This window comes from Protopterus annectens, chromosome 9.part0, assembly GCF_019279795.1.
Source record: "Protopterus annectens isolate FY-2018-M chromosome 9.part0, PAN1.0, whole genome shotgun sequence".
NCBI classification, from domain to species: domain Eukaryota; kingdom Metazoa; phylum Chordata; order Ceratodontiformes; family Protopteridae; genus Protopterus; species Protopterus annectens.
Window position 1 is genome coordinate 965783001 of NC_056743.1, and position 18969 is coordinate 965801969.

An 18969-nucleotide genomic window follows, 5' to 3' on the forward strand; every position below is an offset into this window, starting at 1 on the left:
ACAGATGATTGCAAGTTGAGAACTATTATTAACTCCCCAAGTGATGTTGGCATCCTACAGAAAGGCCTCAATGAGACCAATGACTGGTATCAGAACCATGGCCTTAAGCTCAATGCCAAAAAATGTGTCGTCATCCCCCTTGGGAAAAACCCAGTTCCCATAAATTACCACACTGATGGTAGTCCACTGAACACAGAAGGCATTATAACAGATCTGGGAACACAGGTTGACAGCAACCTCTCTTTTGACCATCACGTTGCTACCATGGTCTGAAAGTCCTTCTATGTGGCACATCTCATTGCTAAGAGTTTTGCATCCAGGGAGAAAGAGGTTATTGTCTCCCTCGACTCTTCCCTCATTATGCCAATCATCGACTACAGTGCCCCATTTGGCATGTACCTCACTAGACACCTGCAACAACTGGAGAGGCTGCAAAAGTACCTCACAAAGAGGATCCTAGGTCTTAAACACTTGTCCTATATGGACAGACTCAAAAAACTCCAACTATTCTCTGTCTCATATTGCCTACTTAGAGGTGATCTCTGCTTGACTTACAAAGCAAGAAATCCCAATCCCTCCACACCACACGCTCCAGAGACCTCAGCCTCATTACCACAATCAACAGAACGCTGGAGGGACAGGTTCATAACCCAGAGACTGCCAATGCTATGGAATAGTCTTTCAATACATGTCAAGCAGAGGTCCTCACTGGCCCTATTCAAGAGAAATCTTGATGAATGGATGGGAAATAGAAAATTCACCCTGGGGATCACGCCAGTGGCTTTACTCGATAGAGGCACTAGGAACTAATGTCGAGTGGCACGATGCCAGGGTAATCCTATGGGCTAGGCTTGTAAAGGCTCCAGGACCATTAGCCTAGTACACACCTATGAACATATAGCTTACTGATGCTTACTCTATAATCGGGCTAGCTTATAAATATGTTAACATTCTCTTATGCAAGTTGTTTGTGACAGAAGTTTTCTACTGTAAAAGGTATTAAAACCCGTTTGAGAAGCACAGTCTATAATGATAATTTAAATTATTTCATGTTGATGTCTCTGCAGAAAAAGATATGCTAATGACCTAAGATTGGAACGACATCATTAATACAATTGCATTAACTTCAGAACTACTGACAAATCTAATCATCTCATAAAATTAATTAATGATTTGTTAAAATGAGTGCAAAAACTAAAACAATATCGTGTATTATGTTATTTAATTAAATAAATAATTATAATTGTAATGATATGTAATATTAAATACGGAGTGTTTCAACATTTCTCCGTTTATTTTAATCCATTTTCCCTGTTTTTTTTAAGAATTTCAGCACCCGACACTAGTCTGATGGTGCCAGAGTCTAAGTCTAGTCATAGTCAGCATCTGATAGCAATGAGTTAGGCACTTATTTTCGTAACATTCCAATAACACGGATCTATTGCTAAATACCATCCTTGACTATTTTGCCGAAGGGTAAGAAACAGTAAGAGCTTGTGCCAGGATGAACGTGACACCTGTAAATCAGCCCTGTACTGCCCTCTGAAAGGAAAGCTGCCGTCAACACACCAGCGAATCCCTTCACTTAGTTCCCAATGTACTTGTTACCGTAACCTCTGACGTCCTGTTTGGGTGCGACACAAACAACAGTGCAGTTTTAACAACCTGTTAGTCCCGATACCAAAAGTGGGAGTGGGGTTTACTGCCCCTGAAGATGTTGAATTCGGGCAAGCTAACTTTAAAACTTCAAACAACTCAACGTGGACTCCCTCCCAGCAAAGAACATTCTGGGAAGACTAGTCAAAGTAACTGAATCCGCACAGACTGGGATTAACACATTACATTTTTTTGATAAGGAAAGTTGTTTTTACTCTCCGATCAGAATCCCTTGTCAGTTTCCACCCTCTGCGGTTGTCTCAGCACTCCTCCCTCCTTATTTTGCCTTTCAAAGTGCTGGCACCGGATGGAAGAGGAAGAGGAGTTTAGTCGGCTGCAGCAGCTTTTCCACGCGTGTGACTCCAACGGTTCTGGTTTCATTGAAAAGGAGGAATTTGTTAAACTTTGCGCCGACTTACAGCTGCGCAGCCCTGCTGAGGTGGACGCTCTCTTTCTTCGCCTAGACTTGGACAGAGACGGTGCCATCAATTTCCACGAGTTCGCGCGTGGGTTTCTAGGGGTGTCATCTATGCTGGCTGGTGAATTCGACTTACCTGATGGGGGGCAGGCGATTGATGGTGGGGGGCAAGCATGGGATGACTTTATTAATTATTCGTTGAACAAGGATGAGGCCCGCCACATTCCCAGGTAAGGTAATAACGATTACAGTGTAACTGACTTTTACTTTTCAGTTGTGATAATTTTGACAGCTTTTTTTCGCTAACCACATGTGGATGCGCTTTTGAAGTACTTGCTGAGATAAACTGCACAGCCGATGATACTACCTGAATATTATTCTGTATTTCAGTGGTTAACGGGTTGTTTCTGTTTCATGTTTAGTGTTGTTTACATTTATACCTATTCTTTTGAACAGAAAGAATACTTCATCGTCCTGTTTAAATTAGTTTATTGTAGCTTGATTTATGGTATTTGAGTAATGTCAGTAGTTTACAAGTAGCTAAACTGATGTATGTCTAAACAGGCGTTAACATTTCTTGAATATCGATCTGTCATGTTGGAAGTTTGAGTAGAACTGGAGTAAAATGGCATATTCTTAATTTAATTAACTTGTATTTGGTTCTAAAGTGTATGGTTGCATAAATAGGCAGTTTACTAGGAAATTGTATGTACTGCCAAAAGATTTCATCCGTGAAATGTCTCGATACAGTAACCGGATCTCTGTGTTGGTTGGATCCTGGAGAAAGTTTTGTAATTTCCAGCAGCTCTTGGGAAGGCTCCTACTTAGGACGTTGGACTGAAGAAAATGCGATACCACGGAAACAAAACACTTCAGTTACACCTGTACTTTGCAGTGTAAGCAAGTCACGAATAACGTCTTCACTGTTTACCCAGATTGCTAACGTGCATCTGACAATTTTAGTAAAACGGACAACATTTCTGTTAAAGTTTTCTTCATTATCGGAATGCTTAAATACTGATGCTTTAATTGTGTTTCTTTAACACGTATTTGAGTCCTTACATTAAAACAAAACGGTTTAAAAATCGTGAAATTGTGTGCGTGTTTTGCTGTGTTTTTTCGAAGCTCGTTTCACTGTTAACTGTGTGAGACCACGGGGTGCTTACAGGTGTTTTCTGTGTAGGATTACTGACATATAAATGCCGTCTGTTTGATACTGGAGTATGTTGTATGCAGGCAGCCTCACTACTACAACACCGGCCAGGTAACCGCATTTGGCTTAGAGCAGTTCCTTTGAAAATACGTTTTTTTTTTGTTACAGATGAGGAGTAACGTTAAAAATAAATCCGAATTTAAAGTACATTATTCATCCGATGAGACGTTTTCCTCTGTAAACTGTTTGGCCAGACTAGTTCTTGTCGTCCTTTCGTAAAACAGTTTGTGATGTTAGCCCCCTTTAAAACAGTTCGGCTAATGTACATACCTCAGTGGGCCTTAAACAAATGCCCTGTACTAAGTAACTTATGTATAGCGTTGTTCTGGGGATAAAAAAGGGGTGCTTAATTGCAAAATGCAAACCACATTGTATCTCTGTACAGATATAGGCACCTAACATATTATGAGTTTTAACTTTGCAGAATTTTATGCAAAACACATACCGATAAATAAACAGTTAGAATGCAACCTTCGTTCTGAGTGTCACTATTACTATGTGTGCAAATTCAAAATAAACTACAAATTGTGATGTGTACGTGTTTTTTTTTTTTTTTTTTTTTTTTTGCTGTAGATCAAAGGCACAGAAAGAATGTTGGGTATGCAACATAAACAGATGTTTTATTTCAGTAAGTTTTTCTCATGCAAGTAAAGAAAAGGGTAAATTAAGTGAGTTCTTACCAGGCAGTGCTTAAATAATAAAGCAATGGAATAAGTCTGCTCTGAAAACAAAATCATTTGTGGTAAATATGGATTTCTAGGGAATTTGAGCCATATAGTCATTTATCCAAAATAAATTGGTATTTTTTTACCGGTGTTTGCTTTCAGTTTGTGTTCGTCTGACTTCGTGTTCTCTGTCAAATATTGTTTATTCTTCTGTATTTGTCTTAGTTCATTCCCTTCTAAATACCTCAGAACACAATATTTTTTGTTTTTCTTTTTTTCTTTCACAAATATTCCAGTATTGTTATCTGTACTTGATAGTAGCTTTTATATATTAATATTGTATAATAGTGTTTTTCTGTCTATGCTTGGAGCTTTTCTCCCCGGGCCTCTACTGAAAATGGACATGTATCCAGTTAGACTAGCCCGGTCAACAAATACAAATAAATAATGACCTGGAGTGGATGCTGTAACATCCTGCATTTACTGCTGTTGTCAGGCTATTTTAATATATTCCACTTTGTTTCTGATCCTTTATATGGCATCCCTATTTACTGTGAAGCATTATTTTTGTAGTTTCTGAACACTTTGGTGTGACAGTGTTTGTAATTAGACCAGTTTGTGTGTGTTGTGGAACACTGAATATCAGCATTAATGTCTGGTCTTGTGTGATTAGAATTAATAAGCTACTTAACCAAACAATGTCACTTCCCAAAGCTAAGCCAACTTTGTCTTGAAGCAGTTCTGTTCTAAAGATATGGAATGGGAACACTGATAACTGATTCTGGGAGGTTATTTATTTTTTTGTTAATAAACTGCTTATCTGTCATTATGATGATATAGCTTTTAAGTCTTTAATCAGTTAAGCAATTAGGTCTCCAAATCCAGATGATCAAAGAAAGTGAAATACAATAGCTTCATAGTTGTGTAGTAGGCTAAAGACCCTTTGGGCTTTTGTAAGCCTAGGCATGCAACCAAAATGTGACCTACGAGTTTTGTTCTTTAGACACTTCTTAGAGCGGGTGTTTTTTGGCTTTATCATGAACTAATGATCAGGGAAATAGGAGCCAGTCCAGGGGTGATTTATGATTTCTTATCCAGTGGTCCAAGTTATTTGTTTCTGTACTCCTTATTTTTCCATAGTAACGTAGTATTGCCTCATTTGCTAAGTGCATTAGACACATTTGGTTTGCAGAACAGTGTAGATCTGAGAAATTTGTTTATATACTTTTCAGTATGAGATGTGAGTGCTACATATTTGGCACACCAGTTTGCGTGTAGAGGTTTTGACAGCATATTTCAGTTTTAAACAAGCGACATCTATTACTGTGAGTCATATGTGCCATATACTTCCTTTTCTATAAATGATACATACAGGTACTCTGTCACACAATAAAACTGCTGAAGGTTAGTTAGGAAAATAACCATTTCTTTTTTGTTTCAGTGGTGGTCCTTTGCACGATTTTGGGAACAGATAGCACTGTTACCCTATTGCAGTCTGCAGGTTTCATCAGACTGTTTACTCAATTTTATGTTCTTTTTATGCTACTTAATTTTATGTTGTCCTGATTATGTGCTATTGTTGAATATGGAATTTGGCAAACCATCTCATTGTGCATAAACAAGTGAAATTTCAACACACGTTATTTTTTTCTTTTTCAAGGGTGTACTTTTAACATCAAAAGACAAAGCATAGCTTTATTAAATTTCATGGTTTTATTATTTTGTCTTTATGTGTAGCGTATTATTCTTGCAGGTTATGCATATTAAATTATAACTGCCTTGCATTATGTTGGTGCACATAACATGTGAAAGACAAAACCTGAATGAACATAAGTTTTAAACTTTTAGACACAAAAAAATCAATTGTTTTACACTGATTTTAGAAATATTTATACTTAAGTCCTTTAAATAAAAAGACTGTCAAATGTCAGTGGAATGCTCAGCAACTATATTAATAAATGAAAATCGACTTTAGAAGCCTCTCCCAAAAAACAATGACCTTGGCATGAAGACATATACAAATTTCTGTTTAAAAGAAACCAACATTTCAAAACACTTTTATAACAATATATCCAGTGTATCTTCTCTGCACATGCACATTTTAAAAATAAGTATTGCCAAAACTAAAAATAAGATTTCTGGAACATCTTTTTGTTTTGAATAATCCCTAACAACCCTAGCACCAAGTGCCACCTTTTACATTTCATGTCTCTAGTTTCAAACTAACCACTGGATGCAGCTTCTGTCCAGTTGTTGACCCTTCTTCGAACATGTATTTTCATAGAGAGAAAAATAACAGATCTATTTCAGGTGCAATTTAGCTGGGAGTGCTAGCTAGTTAGTTATGGATAGCAAATTAATTAGAGAGACCTTTTAGAACTCTGAAATAAGCCTGTCACAAAGCATCTTGACATTGACAGAAGATACAACCCTTTTCTTGTATCTTGGAAGATGCCGTAGAATGCGGCTTATTTGAGTGGGTATGGTCTGCAGTGTCATTGCTATTACTACTATTAACACCTGAAAATGTTTTTTTTTTTATATATATTTTGTAGTCTGATAATGAAGCGGAGTAGTAACTTAATCTGCTGGTGTCTCCCTTCCCCAGAAGGTTTAAGCATAACATTTTATTGCATGCATATAATGTCACCTTCTTATTGTACTGTGTACTACAAATGTAAGCCAGGACAGGAGTTGTAGTGTGCAGCTCTTCTGTGGTGTTTTCACAGTAGCTGCAGCACCATTCACTTTTAACCTTTGTGTGGGAATGCAGTGGAGAACTATCCAAATTTAGCATGGCGATATTCCTCTTCTGTTCATTTAGTTGCATCACCCATATGTATTCTCCTGTACTACTCTTAATACTCTATAATTTACAGGTATTGAGTCTAATGTAACAGAGCCTCTGAAATATATTCATATGTTTCTAAAGATGAATTCACCTTGTAAGCGTGCTAAGACACACTGGTGATTTTTTTATAACAGTGAACACTGGGCAAACATTTATCTATTTTATTTTTGACTGCGCCGTCTAGAACATTTGAGCTAAGTGGATTTTTTTTTCAGGTTCAGCTCTGATTTACAAAAGTTAAAACAAATAATGAATATTTGTGCGGTTGTAATAGTTCTTTATAGGTGAGACAAGTTAGTTACAGTTTAACAATGTAGTTGTTTATCTTTCGGCTTTTCCCGGTTAGGGGTTGCCACAGCGGAACTCTGGTCCGCTAATGATTGGCAGTAGATTTTTACGTACCGAGTTGCCAGCCCTGATGCACAACCTTCAACGAAGGTACGCCCATTCACGCATGTCTCCACACAGAAGACGCTTTAGCTTAATCTGAAGTATTGTAGCAGAGTTAAATTGACGGAGTATCAAGGAGAATAGTTGAGCCTGTGGGAAGCAGAGAGAAGAAATAGTAAAATAGGACTGATTTAAGTGGGGGTGGGTTGGGGGAGGAAGATTGAGAACTAAGAGAGGAAAGGTGGTGTATACCATTTCTTTAATGTTGTCATTTAAGGAGCAGGAGGGCAAAATTTCATGTAATCATTTGCATTGTGAGTTTTTGAATATGTACTTATGCAGTTAACATTTGCCTTGCATCTGTCTGCATTCCTTTTGTAGCTGGCGATTTAATAATTTGAGATGAAGTGGTAGTGATGGAGATGTATTTTTTTAAATGTCATTTACATATAGTCATTTTATAATTAATATTTGCATCTCAGAAAAAAATATATTTTTTTCATATTAACTTTACAGTACCAAAGACTGCATATATAAGAAACTAAACCAGTGATGACTTAACCTTTCAATCTCATTCCTTTTGATTGCTTTTGTGTTTTTTTGTACAACTGGTGTAATTAAGCACATAGTTTCAGGTTCTGTTTAAAAGGCATTCCCTCTGCTTACACACACAATGTAGATAGCAAAAATGGAAAGGGTACAAGCTCATGTAAGAGGTGCTTTAGCATGATTTTTGTTGTCATTCTTTTAAGTGTGTATGACAAATCTATGTAGCCTAAGTTGACAGTTAGCTGAGTACGTTATTAAATGTTTGCTCAGAAGGTACATTAAACCTTATGTAACTTGATTCAGCTTGTGTCCAAATATAAAATGTCTATAGAAAAACTGTTAACACTCATAGTTATGCTGTTGCATATCCTGATTTAAGGTTACACATACATACCAAGAAGTTCTTTTTAAGACCATCACAGAAAAAGTTGGAGGATTTATAGATGCTTAAGTAGGTACTAAGCTTGTGGTCCAAGTGGTCTTTTAAAAGGGTTGCTTTGCTAAGCTTAAAGTATGAGGCGCTAGTTGCATTGATAGAATAGGCTAGTACTACATAACCTTGAGATGAATTTGTGGGTGCCCATCCATTTATTGAGTCTACATTTAAAAGCTGGCAGGGTATAGCTTAATATGCAGAGAGAGTCTGTTTCAAAAGCATTGAATGTACTGAGTTAAATGTCTTTCTCGCAAGCGGGTGTTAATCTGACAATATAGATTAAGCTGTAAAGTAGCAGAAAACGAACAAACTTTTGAAAACACAAAAACGGTCACCAAATCAGCAAGCTCCTACCGGCAACAGTTGAAAGAAAATAGTCTTTTCCTTGACAGCAACTCAGTAACGTACTCCACCAATAAAAAGCAGACGGTAACACCAAACCATGGAAAAAAACCTTAACGCCAAGTTTATTTCAAGTAACAAATGCGTTTTCGCTGAAGTACAACCACAGCTTCTTCAGAGATTTGAAAAAAACCCGCCAAGCTGAGTTTTTATATACACGTCATAGCTTATATGTAAATCAGATTTTAAAGGGCTATGCTAATTATTGTATATGAAACATTCAGTGACTAAATCAATATATGACAGCTTAATAAACAATTAACAATAGTTAAAAACACCAATGACAAGGTAAAACCTACATAAAAGTTTCCTCCTAACCATCAATTAAGAATAAATGCGTTAATACATTTAAACAAATACTGGACAAGATATGCCATTATTATTAAATTGTATCGAGCCTTTCCTGTTGTTTTGACTCGCATGACATCCAAGTCTATCCATTTTTATTTAACATTATTTCTATTGTCGCTAATTACTTATAACTATTCACAAAACAGTAATTTCTTAAGGTTAAACAGTTATCATTCATTATTAAAAATGCTTTAAAAACGCCATGAGGCCACTACAGGCGCTCCATATTAATTGGCCAAGTAGTTTTTAATAACCAAAATAATCAAAATGATATTGGGGTACTTTACACCTAACCATATTATATAAAATGTGGTTCTTAATGTGGGTCAAATAAATAGTTGACTGTTTTGTAGCCAAATATCTTAATATAAAAAATGAGTTCAAAAGCACCAAATAAATATCAATTTAGACCTTACCTATGTGCACTGTAAAATATAGCCCAAATCATGATGTTTGTCTTTTGTAACTCTTTAATTTAAGTATACATGTTATATTACAGTGCTCATTCAAGCCGGGATATGAGAAGGCATCCAACCTCACCTGCCATTCTAATTCTTTATTTTCTAGAAACAGTGAGGTTGGCCCCCCTCTACCTGTGCTCAAGATTTGGTCAATCGGTGTAAATTCAAAACTATGCCCTACGTTTTTAGAAATGTGTTTCGCTAGTGCGTTTTCAATGTTTTGTTTCCTCATTGCATACACGTGTTCGTAAATTCTGTCCCTCAGTCGTCTATCAGATTTACCAATATAGAAGGCTGAGCAACAGTTACACGTGGCCAAGTAAATTATGGATTTTGATTCACAATTCAATTTTTTATTGATCACAAATTGTTTACCACGAACATTGAAAACGCTTGTTGCCCTCACAAGATGACAGTGGTTACACTGTCCACATTGAGAAGATCCCTTATGTCTACTAGAAAATGTTGTTCCACTATGCCTCTGTAATAAGGCTTTCAAGCTATTACCTCTTCTAAGTGTAAACCCAGGTTTACTACCCAATTTTTCCAATAATTGATGGTTATTGGAAATGAAATACCAATTTTTGTACAAAATATATTGAATAGCCTTGAAATCAGTGCTAAAATTGGTGATAAAATTACAATCAAAGGTGTTTATATTATTATTCCCATGAACAGTTGATTGCCTATAGTCAACCCTTAAAGTTACATTTACCTCACCATTTGTGGACGTTACAGAATTGAACATCATATCCACCGTATACTTTGTAGGTAATAATGGTAAAAAATTCCCCAGTTTTCTTTTAGTAATTATCTCCTGTAGTATGTCATCAAACAGTTGTACCGGGTACTCCCTATTCCTGAACATATTTTTTAAGAAGTCACATTCTTTCTGAAATAAGACTTCAGTACTACAGATCCTGGACGCACGAATTAGTTGCCCCTTAATGATTGCTTTCTTTTGTTTGTACGGGTGACAACTCCTAAAGTGCAATAGGGAATTACAGTAGGTAGGTTTTCTGTAAATACTAGAAAAATATTCACCCTTTGTTGCATCTTTACTTAATTTGATATCTAAGTAATCAATTTCTTCATCAGAGAAGTGAGATGTAAACTTCAAAAATGTTGTGGTCTCATTTATAGCGTCCACAAACTCCTCTGCTTCTTTCTGGTCACCCTTAAACAAAATAAAAATATCATCCAGGTACCTGATGTAAAATTTTATTTTATCTTTCCTAAGCTGGCAATTAAAGATATTTTCTTTCTCCCAGTGGGCCATAAACAAGTTGGCCACACTGGCTCCGCAAGGGGACCCCATAGCGACCCCTTGCTTCTGTAGAAAGTATTTACCATTAAATGTAAAATAGTTAGATGATAAAATTATGTCCAGTAACTGACTAACTACGTTTATTTCTTTTACGTCTGCTTGTAAATCATTTAACATTAGGGAAATCCATTCAATTGCCTCCAAGTGGGGAATAGATGTATATAAATCAGTAACATCTATTGTTAGGAAGTTAACCGTTTCATCAAAGTCAATATTACTGATCTTATCCAAAAACATCCAGGAGTCCTTACAAATGTGTGGTACTTCCTTCAGATATTTTGAAAGAGTAATGTCCACTAATTGGGCACAGGGGTAAGTAAATGAGAGTCTACTGTCTATGAGGGCCCGGAAAGGTGGTTTCTTGGTATCTTTGTGGATCTTAGGGATCCCAAAGATTACAGGAGTTTTGGGCATTTGGATGTCTATATAATTATAAGTGTCAAGATCGATATCTCCTTGTAGAAAAAGGTCCCTAAAGTAACCTCTGTTTCTTCTGTAAGAGGTATTTACTTCATTTAGTGATGATGAAGTATATGCCGGCCCTTCAAGTATGGTTTCCATAATACTATCATATTTACATACATCAAAGATAGCCAAACCACCTCCTTTATCTGGTTTTACTGCCCTAACTTGTGCTTTACTAAGCCTGTCCAGTTCCATAAGTTGGTCCTTTGTGGCATTTTTACTGAAATTGAAACCATTATTTTTATTAAAGTCAAGGTGCCTCATATCCAATTCGCACACTTTCTCAAAAAGAAGTAAACCAGTGTGTAAAGGTGGATTGTAAGTACTCGCAAGCCTTAACCCTGTCCTATCATTGGTTCCTTGATTATCAAACAACAGTTTCAAATTTAACTTCCTAACAAAAGTCTTGAGGTCAATAATGGTTCTTACCAAATCACAACCAAAAGAGGGGACAAAGTTGTTACCATGCGCTAATAGCTCTACTAAATTGGGACTAATCTGGAATGAGGAGAAATTGTAAATTTTAAAATCTCCCTTCTGATTAAGCAAGACAGTTGAGTCATCAATGTCATTAGGACTATTAACAGGTGGTAATGTCAGTTCTTGTTGTTCCAGTTCCTTTTCTGGTACTGACGACCTGTCCTTTGTCCTAAAAAACAGTCATTGTCAACATCTCCGGTTCTTTCCCTGTTGTCGTTCTTGCTTCTAGTATTATAAAATCTCCTCCCATTACTTCTTTCAACTGTCCCTTTAGTCGTGTCGTTAGTAGACTGTCCTTCTGGGTACTGTTCGTTTCTTTCAGAAGGTCGAATGTCACTGTCATCCCCATCTCTTACATTGTTGTGATCATTATCACTTGTGTGGGAAAATTCTTTAAGTTTGGGGTAGGCAGAGTTGTTTGTATAACTCAATCTATCACGGGAGAGTTTTTTATTCTTAGTTGCTTTAAATTTCTCTATCACCCCATCAATACTGGAGAAAATTCTGGAATAATCAAATTTATATCTTTCAAATTCCAGATTTTTCTTAAGTTCCTTATCGAGTGAGTTCACATCCTCAAGTAGCCTGGTTATCTCCATATTGTAGTATTTAACTATTAATTCCAGTAGTTGTAACCCTTGGTTATCAAAGAGGAGCGTTAATTCTTTTAAAAAGTCATTATTAGTAAACAAGGTCGTAGGGCAAAAATTAGACCGTAAACCTTTCGGTATCAGTCTTTCTTTGATGCACTGATTAAAATAGGCTACTTCCAATTGCAATTTTTTTAGTTTTAATAACTTAACATCAAAGTCCTTGAGTAAATTGTTAATTGAAATTCCACTTACTGAAGTCAATCCAGACCTGGACGCTGAAATGTCGGTATCGTTTCCAAAAACAAAGTTCTCGGTGTTATGAATCCACAGACCCAAGTTTGGGACCCCTGTGATGTAAAGCATTTTTAATAATGAATGATAACTGTTTAACCTTAAGAAATTACTGTTTTGTGAATAGTTATAAGTAATTAGCGACAATAGAAATAATGTTAAATAAAAATGGATAGACTTGGATGTCATGCGAGTCAAAACAACAGGAAAGGCTCGATACAATTTAATAATAATGGCATATCTTGTCCAGTATTTGTTTAAATGTATTAACGCATTTATTCTTAATTGATGGTTAGGAGGAAACTTTTATGTAGGTTTTACCTTGTCATTGGTGTTTTTAACTATTGTTAATTGTTTATTAAGCTGTCATATATTGATTTAGTCACTGAATGTTTCATATACAATAATTAGCATAGCCCTTTAAAATCTGATTTACATATAAGCTATGACGTGTATATAAAAACTCAGCTTGGCGGGTTTTTTTCAAATCTCTGAAGAAGCTGTGGTTGTACTTCAGCGAAAACGCATTTGTTACTTGAAATAAACTTGGCGTTAAGGTTTTTTTCCATGGTTTGGTGTTACCGTCTGCTTTTTATTGGTGGAGTACGTTACTGAGTTGCTGTCAAGGAAAAGACTATTTTCTTTCAACTGTTGCCGGTAGGAGCTTGCTGATTTGGTGACCGTTTTTGTGTTTTCAAAAATATAGATTAAGCGTTTTACCATTAGAATTTCAAAGCAAACTTTTGTCGACTGTACTGTTGAACACGGAAGCTCGAAAACGGTAATATCGAAGACGAAAAACCAACCTAGAAATGTGTTTTAACATGGGTCGAGATAGGGGAGAGGTTTGTAGTTTGGAATAACACTGAACACCTATCTCAACCCATGTTAAAACCATTCCTAGGTTGGTTTTTGGTCTTCAATATTACCGTTTTTGAACTTCCGTGTTCGACAACAGTGCAGTCGACTGAGTTCGCTTAGAAATTCTAATAGTAAACCGATTAAGCCTTCTGTGAAGGCAGTTTGGAGGTAAAGGAGATCAAAAAGGTCATTCTTTCAGTAAGAAAAGTATGGCATAATCTCCACACAAGAGCCTCTGTAGGAAACTATATAAACAGAAGACTTTTAGCTTCTTTGGGTAAGGCTTTCAGTTTTCTTGGTCAGCAGTCTCTCTGGTCTTTCATATTTGACTAGATGTCAAGAGAGGTACATGCTAAATGGGATATTTTAATCAATACTAGGTCTAATGCCTGATTAAGTATAGTGGAGCCGACAACTTTGGACTTGGAGGAGATGTCCCTAAAATTCAATATGCTAAGCAGAATGGTTTCTTAACCACAGCTGAGGCGTGGTTACCAAAAGTTAGCAGATACTTACACGGATTACATACATTGCTCTCTCTTAACTAACACAGTTATTAGAAATCTATTGTTGGTATGAAATTAATTGGTGGTGCTCGGTTTCTCAAAAATGACACACCACGCTTTCTGGCATTGAGTGCGAGCCCATTATTACTCCAGGTATTGGTCTCTTCTAGCAGCTGTTTGACTGGTTTTGTGTCAGAAAAGGAGTTAACAGCACACAATTTGTAGTCATTGGAAAACTTTGTCAACTGTAATCCTTGGTTTGTACTTTCACACCAGTGTAGTAGCTACCTTTGGGGGAGTGTCCTAGAGACCCACCTATTTCTGTAATTAAGTGGGTGATGAACTACATTCACTGCTGCAGTATTCCTTACTAATGGGGATTCTGTGCCATGAAGCCCTCCGTCTGGCCAGTTTACAAAAGTATACCGTTACTTTAAGGTACGCTGAACGTCACCTGCACACTCCTTGCGTAAGGTAGGGCATAAAGGTGACGTTCAGGCATACCATCTTCAGAACTTCTTTGCCACCAGTCCAAACGCTGTTTCAACCACCGGTCTGTTGCATACATTTTTTTTGTGTGTTTATTGGCTTTTCTATGATTACTCCTGTTTGCTGGAGTCCTCACAGTTGCGGATAAGTACCCAGCTGGGTTTTCGGTTACTTTTTCTGTTTGTTTAGTGCTGTTTGGGGTTAATGTCATCCAGGAAGGGTAAATGCCATTGTGGGAGACTGATTCCCCCATAAAGACCACTATGATAAGTGTCTTTTGCCTTGGTGCTGCTCACAACCATACATCTTGTTCAGTTTGTCAGGCATTTGTCCCCAAAACTCTTCGTAGTAGGCTTTCTTCCCTTTCATTGTACCTTGAGAACCAACGACTTAAGCTTCTTGTTAGGGGTACTGTGGATGGAACTTCCTGCCCTGAGGGTCAGCCGTCTGGGAAGAAGGTGCATAAGAGAAGACCGGAATCTTCCGCTGTCCAGTTTCTGCCGCGAGTTTCTCCTGAGGTGATTATGCACCCGAAGGCTCACCCAGTTGTTTTGTCAGATTCTTCTACCATGTCTGGATTGGAGGCTGGTGAGAAACTGGCAGGCAGCATGTCCAATGAGGCTTTGCAGGCATCCGTTTTGGGCATTCAGAGGGAACCACGATTGTTTCTGAGGGGTCTAGTGGGGTTCCGCCGTTTTTCTTTAGGGAAGTGGTTACTACTGCAGTTGTGGAATGCTGTCCTGAGTCTGGGCCTTCTTATGTTTCCAGGATGGCTGTCCCTTTGAAGAAGAAACAGAAAACTAACCATGTTTCTTCTGCTCCTAGGGACCCACAAAGTGAGTGGCAGGCCTTTACTCGGGGGTCATTTAATGCTTTACTGTCGGTGCGGCCTCCTCAAGGGGTTTAGTTCCTGCTCTTCCTTGGTCCGTCTCTTCCCCTAAAAGGCTCAGAGAATTGCATTCTTCTGAGGTGGATTCTGATGATGACTCCCTTGCTTATTCTGCCCAGATTCCTTCTCGTTTTACACTGTGGGTCTGAGGAGGATTCTCGTACTCTAGATAATGCCTCTGAGGAAATTTCCCTTTGGGGACGTCTCTACGTTGATGGACTTTAAGTGGGTTTGTGTCCAGATTTCGAATATCCATAAGAGGTAATATGAGTTACTGCAAATGGAATCTCCTAAATCTGCGGCCATTCCTCCTGTCTTGCTTGCTTTATTGGATATTTTTTCCACTGCTTCTAAAGCGACGGATTTTCTGCCCTCTGCTCCCAGGAAGTCTGATAGGTTTTATAGGGTGCCTGAGGATTGCTCCTTTTTGTTCATATGTCCTTCTGCTGACCCCTCTGTGGTGTCTGTAGCCTCTGATAAGCCATTTCAGTTGCTTCCTTTGTCCAAGTTACTGCTTTCTGACAAGGACAGTAGGACCATGGATAGGCTGGGTAACCAAGTTTATACTTCATCTACTCTAGCTTTTAGGGATATTTAATATCAGACCCATATTTCCAGGTATGTCTTGCTCTTCTTTCTCAAGCCTGTCAGGTTCTTTCTGATCTTCCAGACTCTGAGGATAAATCTACTGCTGTATCCTTGCTTGGGACTTAATCTCAGGTAGTTCGTCATTCTATCAAATGTAGTTATGATTCTGCATTTGCCTCTTCAAGGGCTGCTGCTTCTGGTTTGGTTCTGAGGAGATACTCATGGCTTCAGCTTCAACCTTTGCCTGATGATATTAAGACTAAATTGCTGGATGCTACTCTGGATAGTACTCTCTTGGTGACATGGTTGCTGGTTTATTTAAGTCTCTTCAGGACAAGGGGAAGGCTTTACAGGAGCTTAAGCATGTCTTTGTTTCTCCTGTGCCTAAATTTCAACGTAACTACCCTTATAAGTTAGCCTTTGCTCGGAGGCAGTCTCGTCCTCCTTCTAAAGGTAAAAAGGGTAGTAAACTGACTCCTGCTAAGGCCACTCAGGCTGCAGGGATTCTTAAGCCTTCCTTTCCTGACAAACCAGGTACTGTCTGACTGTCCACCCACATTCCTCTTTCTCTTCACCTTTATTTTTCTCTTCCTGTTTGGCTCTGGATCACCTAGGAGTTTTTGGTTTTGTCATTCATTCATCAAGGGTACTTCATGGTTTGGATTTTCCCATCCTCTTTTTATGGGCATTTCTCAGCTCCTTTTTTCCCCAGAGGTTCTTCGGGACCTGTTGTTTCGGGGTACTATTCAAGAAGTGCCTATGTCCCAAAGGGGGAAAGGATTTTATTCAAGAAACTTTCTAGTGCTCAGAAAAGAAGGCACCAGGAGACCTATTCTAGACTTCTCCCATGTGACACCTTTTGTGAAGGTACCTTCCTTTTGGATGTTGTCCCTTTTTCCTCTCTTGCTCCCTCAGGCTTTTCTGGTGGCTCTGGGCCTCAAGGATGTTTATCTCCATATTCCGATTCATCCTCTTTTTCAGTAGATTTTTGCGTTGCTCTGCTTCCTGGCATTTTCAGTTCTCTGCCTTGCCCTTTGGCCTTTCTACTCCACCAAGGGTGTAAACTAAATGCCTCGCTCCTGTGATTGCCTTTTGCAGACTTCAAGGCATCCAAATCTTTCCTTTTTTGGATGGCCTGCTGATTCAGGCATCTTCTCCAGAGGTCCTTTTGCAAAATCTTAATTTTATCACTTCTCTTCTTCAGAGCCTGGGGTTCACAATAAACTTCAACAAGTCTTCCCTGACTTCTTTTCAGGATCATGTCTTTCTGGGTTGCAGGTTTCAAATGCTGCCAATGCTGGCATCCCTGCCACTTCCAAAGGCATCAACTCTCATTTCTTTCTTTCAAACTCTTCTTTCACCGGTCTCCATTTCAGCCAGGGAGTTTCTGAGAGCTCTGGGATTCATGGCTTCCACCATTCCGATGCTTCCTCTGGCCAGACTGCACATGAAGAAGTTCCAGTGGTTTTTGAAGTTCGTGTGGCTTCAGCATGCGCATCCTCTAGACTTTCCTGTTCCTCTTCTCCAGTGTCTCAAGGACTAACTTCTGTGGTGGATTCAGCAGTTGTCTTTGAATCCAGGGCTCCCTTTTCAGCATCCGCTTCCTCTCAGGATCTGTTTACATGCTTCAGATGTGGGATGGGGAGCAACGTTTTGCTCCCTGAGGGTTCAGGGAGTGTGGTCGCCTCGTCGGTAGAAGGAGCACATCAGCATCAGAGAGATGAGGGCTCTTATGCTGGTTCTTCAGGCATTTCATCCTCTCTTCTCTGCAGGGCCTCTCAGTATTCCTGGACAATACCACAGTCGTGTGGTGTATCAACAAAAAGGGGTGTATGAGATCCTACCATCTTTGCTGGCTGGCACTTCTGGTATGGGATCTGGTTATCCAATATTGTGCGACTCTTCAGGGAGTTTGCATTCATTCAGATCAGACCTTTGTGGCAGACAATCTGAGCAGGTCCTTCATTCCCACAAATGGTTTCTTCACAGGGATGTCTTTCTGGGTACTGTTCACCAGTGGGGTACTCCTCAAGTAGATCTCTGCCTCCCGTCTGAACAGACAACTTCCTCTGTTTTGCGCTAGAGTCCCAGGTCCTCTGGTATGGAAGGTGGATGTCCTCTCTTTTTTTCTTGGAAGAGGATGTTTCTTTATGTATCCCCTCCCCTGCCTCTCATTTTGAGAGTCCTGTTCAAGATTCAACAGGATGCTCCCAAAATCTTGTTGGTGACTCCCTTTTGGCCATGACAACACTGGTTCTCTCTATTTCTGCATGTAGCCAGGGGCAATCATCATAAGTTACCTCACACAGGGTGGATCTCCTCACACAAGATGAGGGGTCTCTCATCCATCCCCACCTGTCCATGCTTCAGCTGACACTATGGGTGATAGGGTTTTGATTCCTCATAGACATCTTTCTTCTGAGGACGTGCTGCAGGTCCTGCAAAGAGGCCAGGAAACCTACTACTAGGAAATCCTAATCTAAATGGAAGAGGTTTTCTACTTGGAGTCTTTCTCGTGACCTGTACCCACTTTCTGTGCATGTTCCTTTGGTTCCTTCTTATTTTGTGCGAGTTGCTCAATACTGATTTGGCCTATTAAGGCCCACTTATCTCTTTCTGCTTGTCTGCCTTTAACTCCCCCGTTAGCTTCTAGATTTGAGGTTAAGCAATTTCTTAAAGGCGTCCTTCATATTGGACCTCCTAGGAAGCTAGTTCCTCCTCCCTGGGATCTGTATTTTGTTCTGGAAAACTTGACTCAGGCTCCTTTTGAGGCTGCTGTTTGTTTCCTTGCCACATTGTTCTTGGAAGGCAGTTCTTTTGTTAGCTGTTACTGCCAGATGGGTCTCTGAGATGCAAGCTCTCATGGCTTGTCCACCTTTTTTGATATTTCATGAGGGCAGGGTGTCCTTGTGTACTAACCCTTCTTTCATGCCCAAGGTGGTTAATGAGTTGTCACTTAATTTGCCTACTTTTTTCTCTCTCCGCAATCTTGACAGTGAGAGGGATTCTGCATACCTTCGATGTGCATAGACAGCTCAGATTTTATTTGGATAAAACTAAAGCTATTAGAAAGTCTGACCAATTATTT

The 18969-nt window shown here is 38.8% G+C and overlaps 1 protein-coding gene across 2 annotated transcripts in view; it reads left to right on the forward strand.

Annotated features, from left to right (window-relative positions):
- The first annotated feature begins 1522 nt into the window (after window positions 1-1522).
- The window catches only part of RASEF (RAS and EF-hand domain containing), a 1118741-nt gene continuing 1101294 nt past the window's right edge, over window positions 1523-18969 (forward strand). The window contains exon 1 of one of the 2 annotated variants that reach the window (XM_044083709.1): window positions 1523-2304. In XM_044083709.1, the coding sequence (XP_043939644.1) occupies window positions 1964-2304 (341 nt within the window). In that variant the 5' untranslated portion in view covers window positions 1523-1963. The remainder of the gene's footprint in view (window positions 2305-18969) is intronic. The other variant, XM_044083708.1, reaches the window with a different exon arrangement.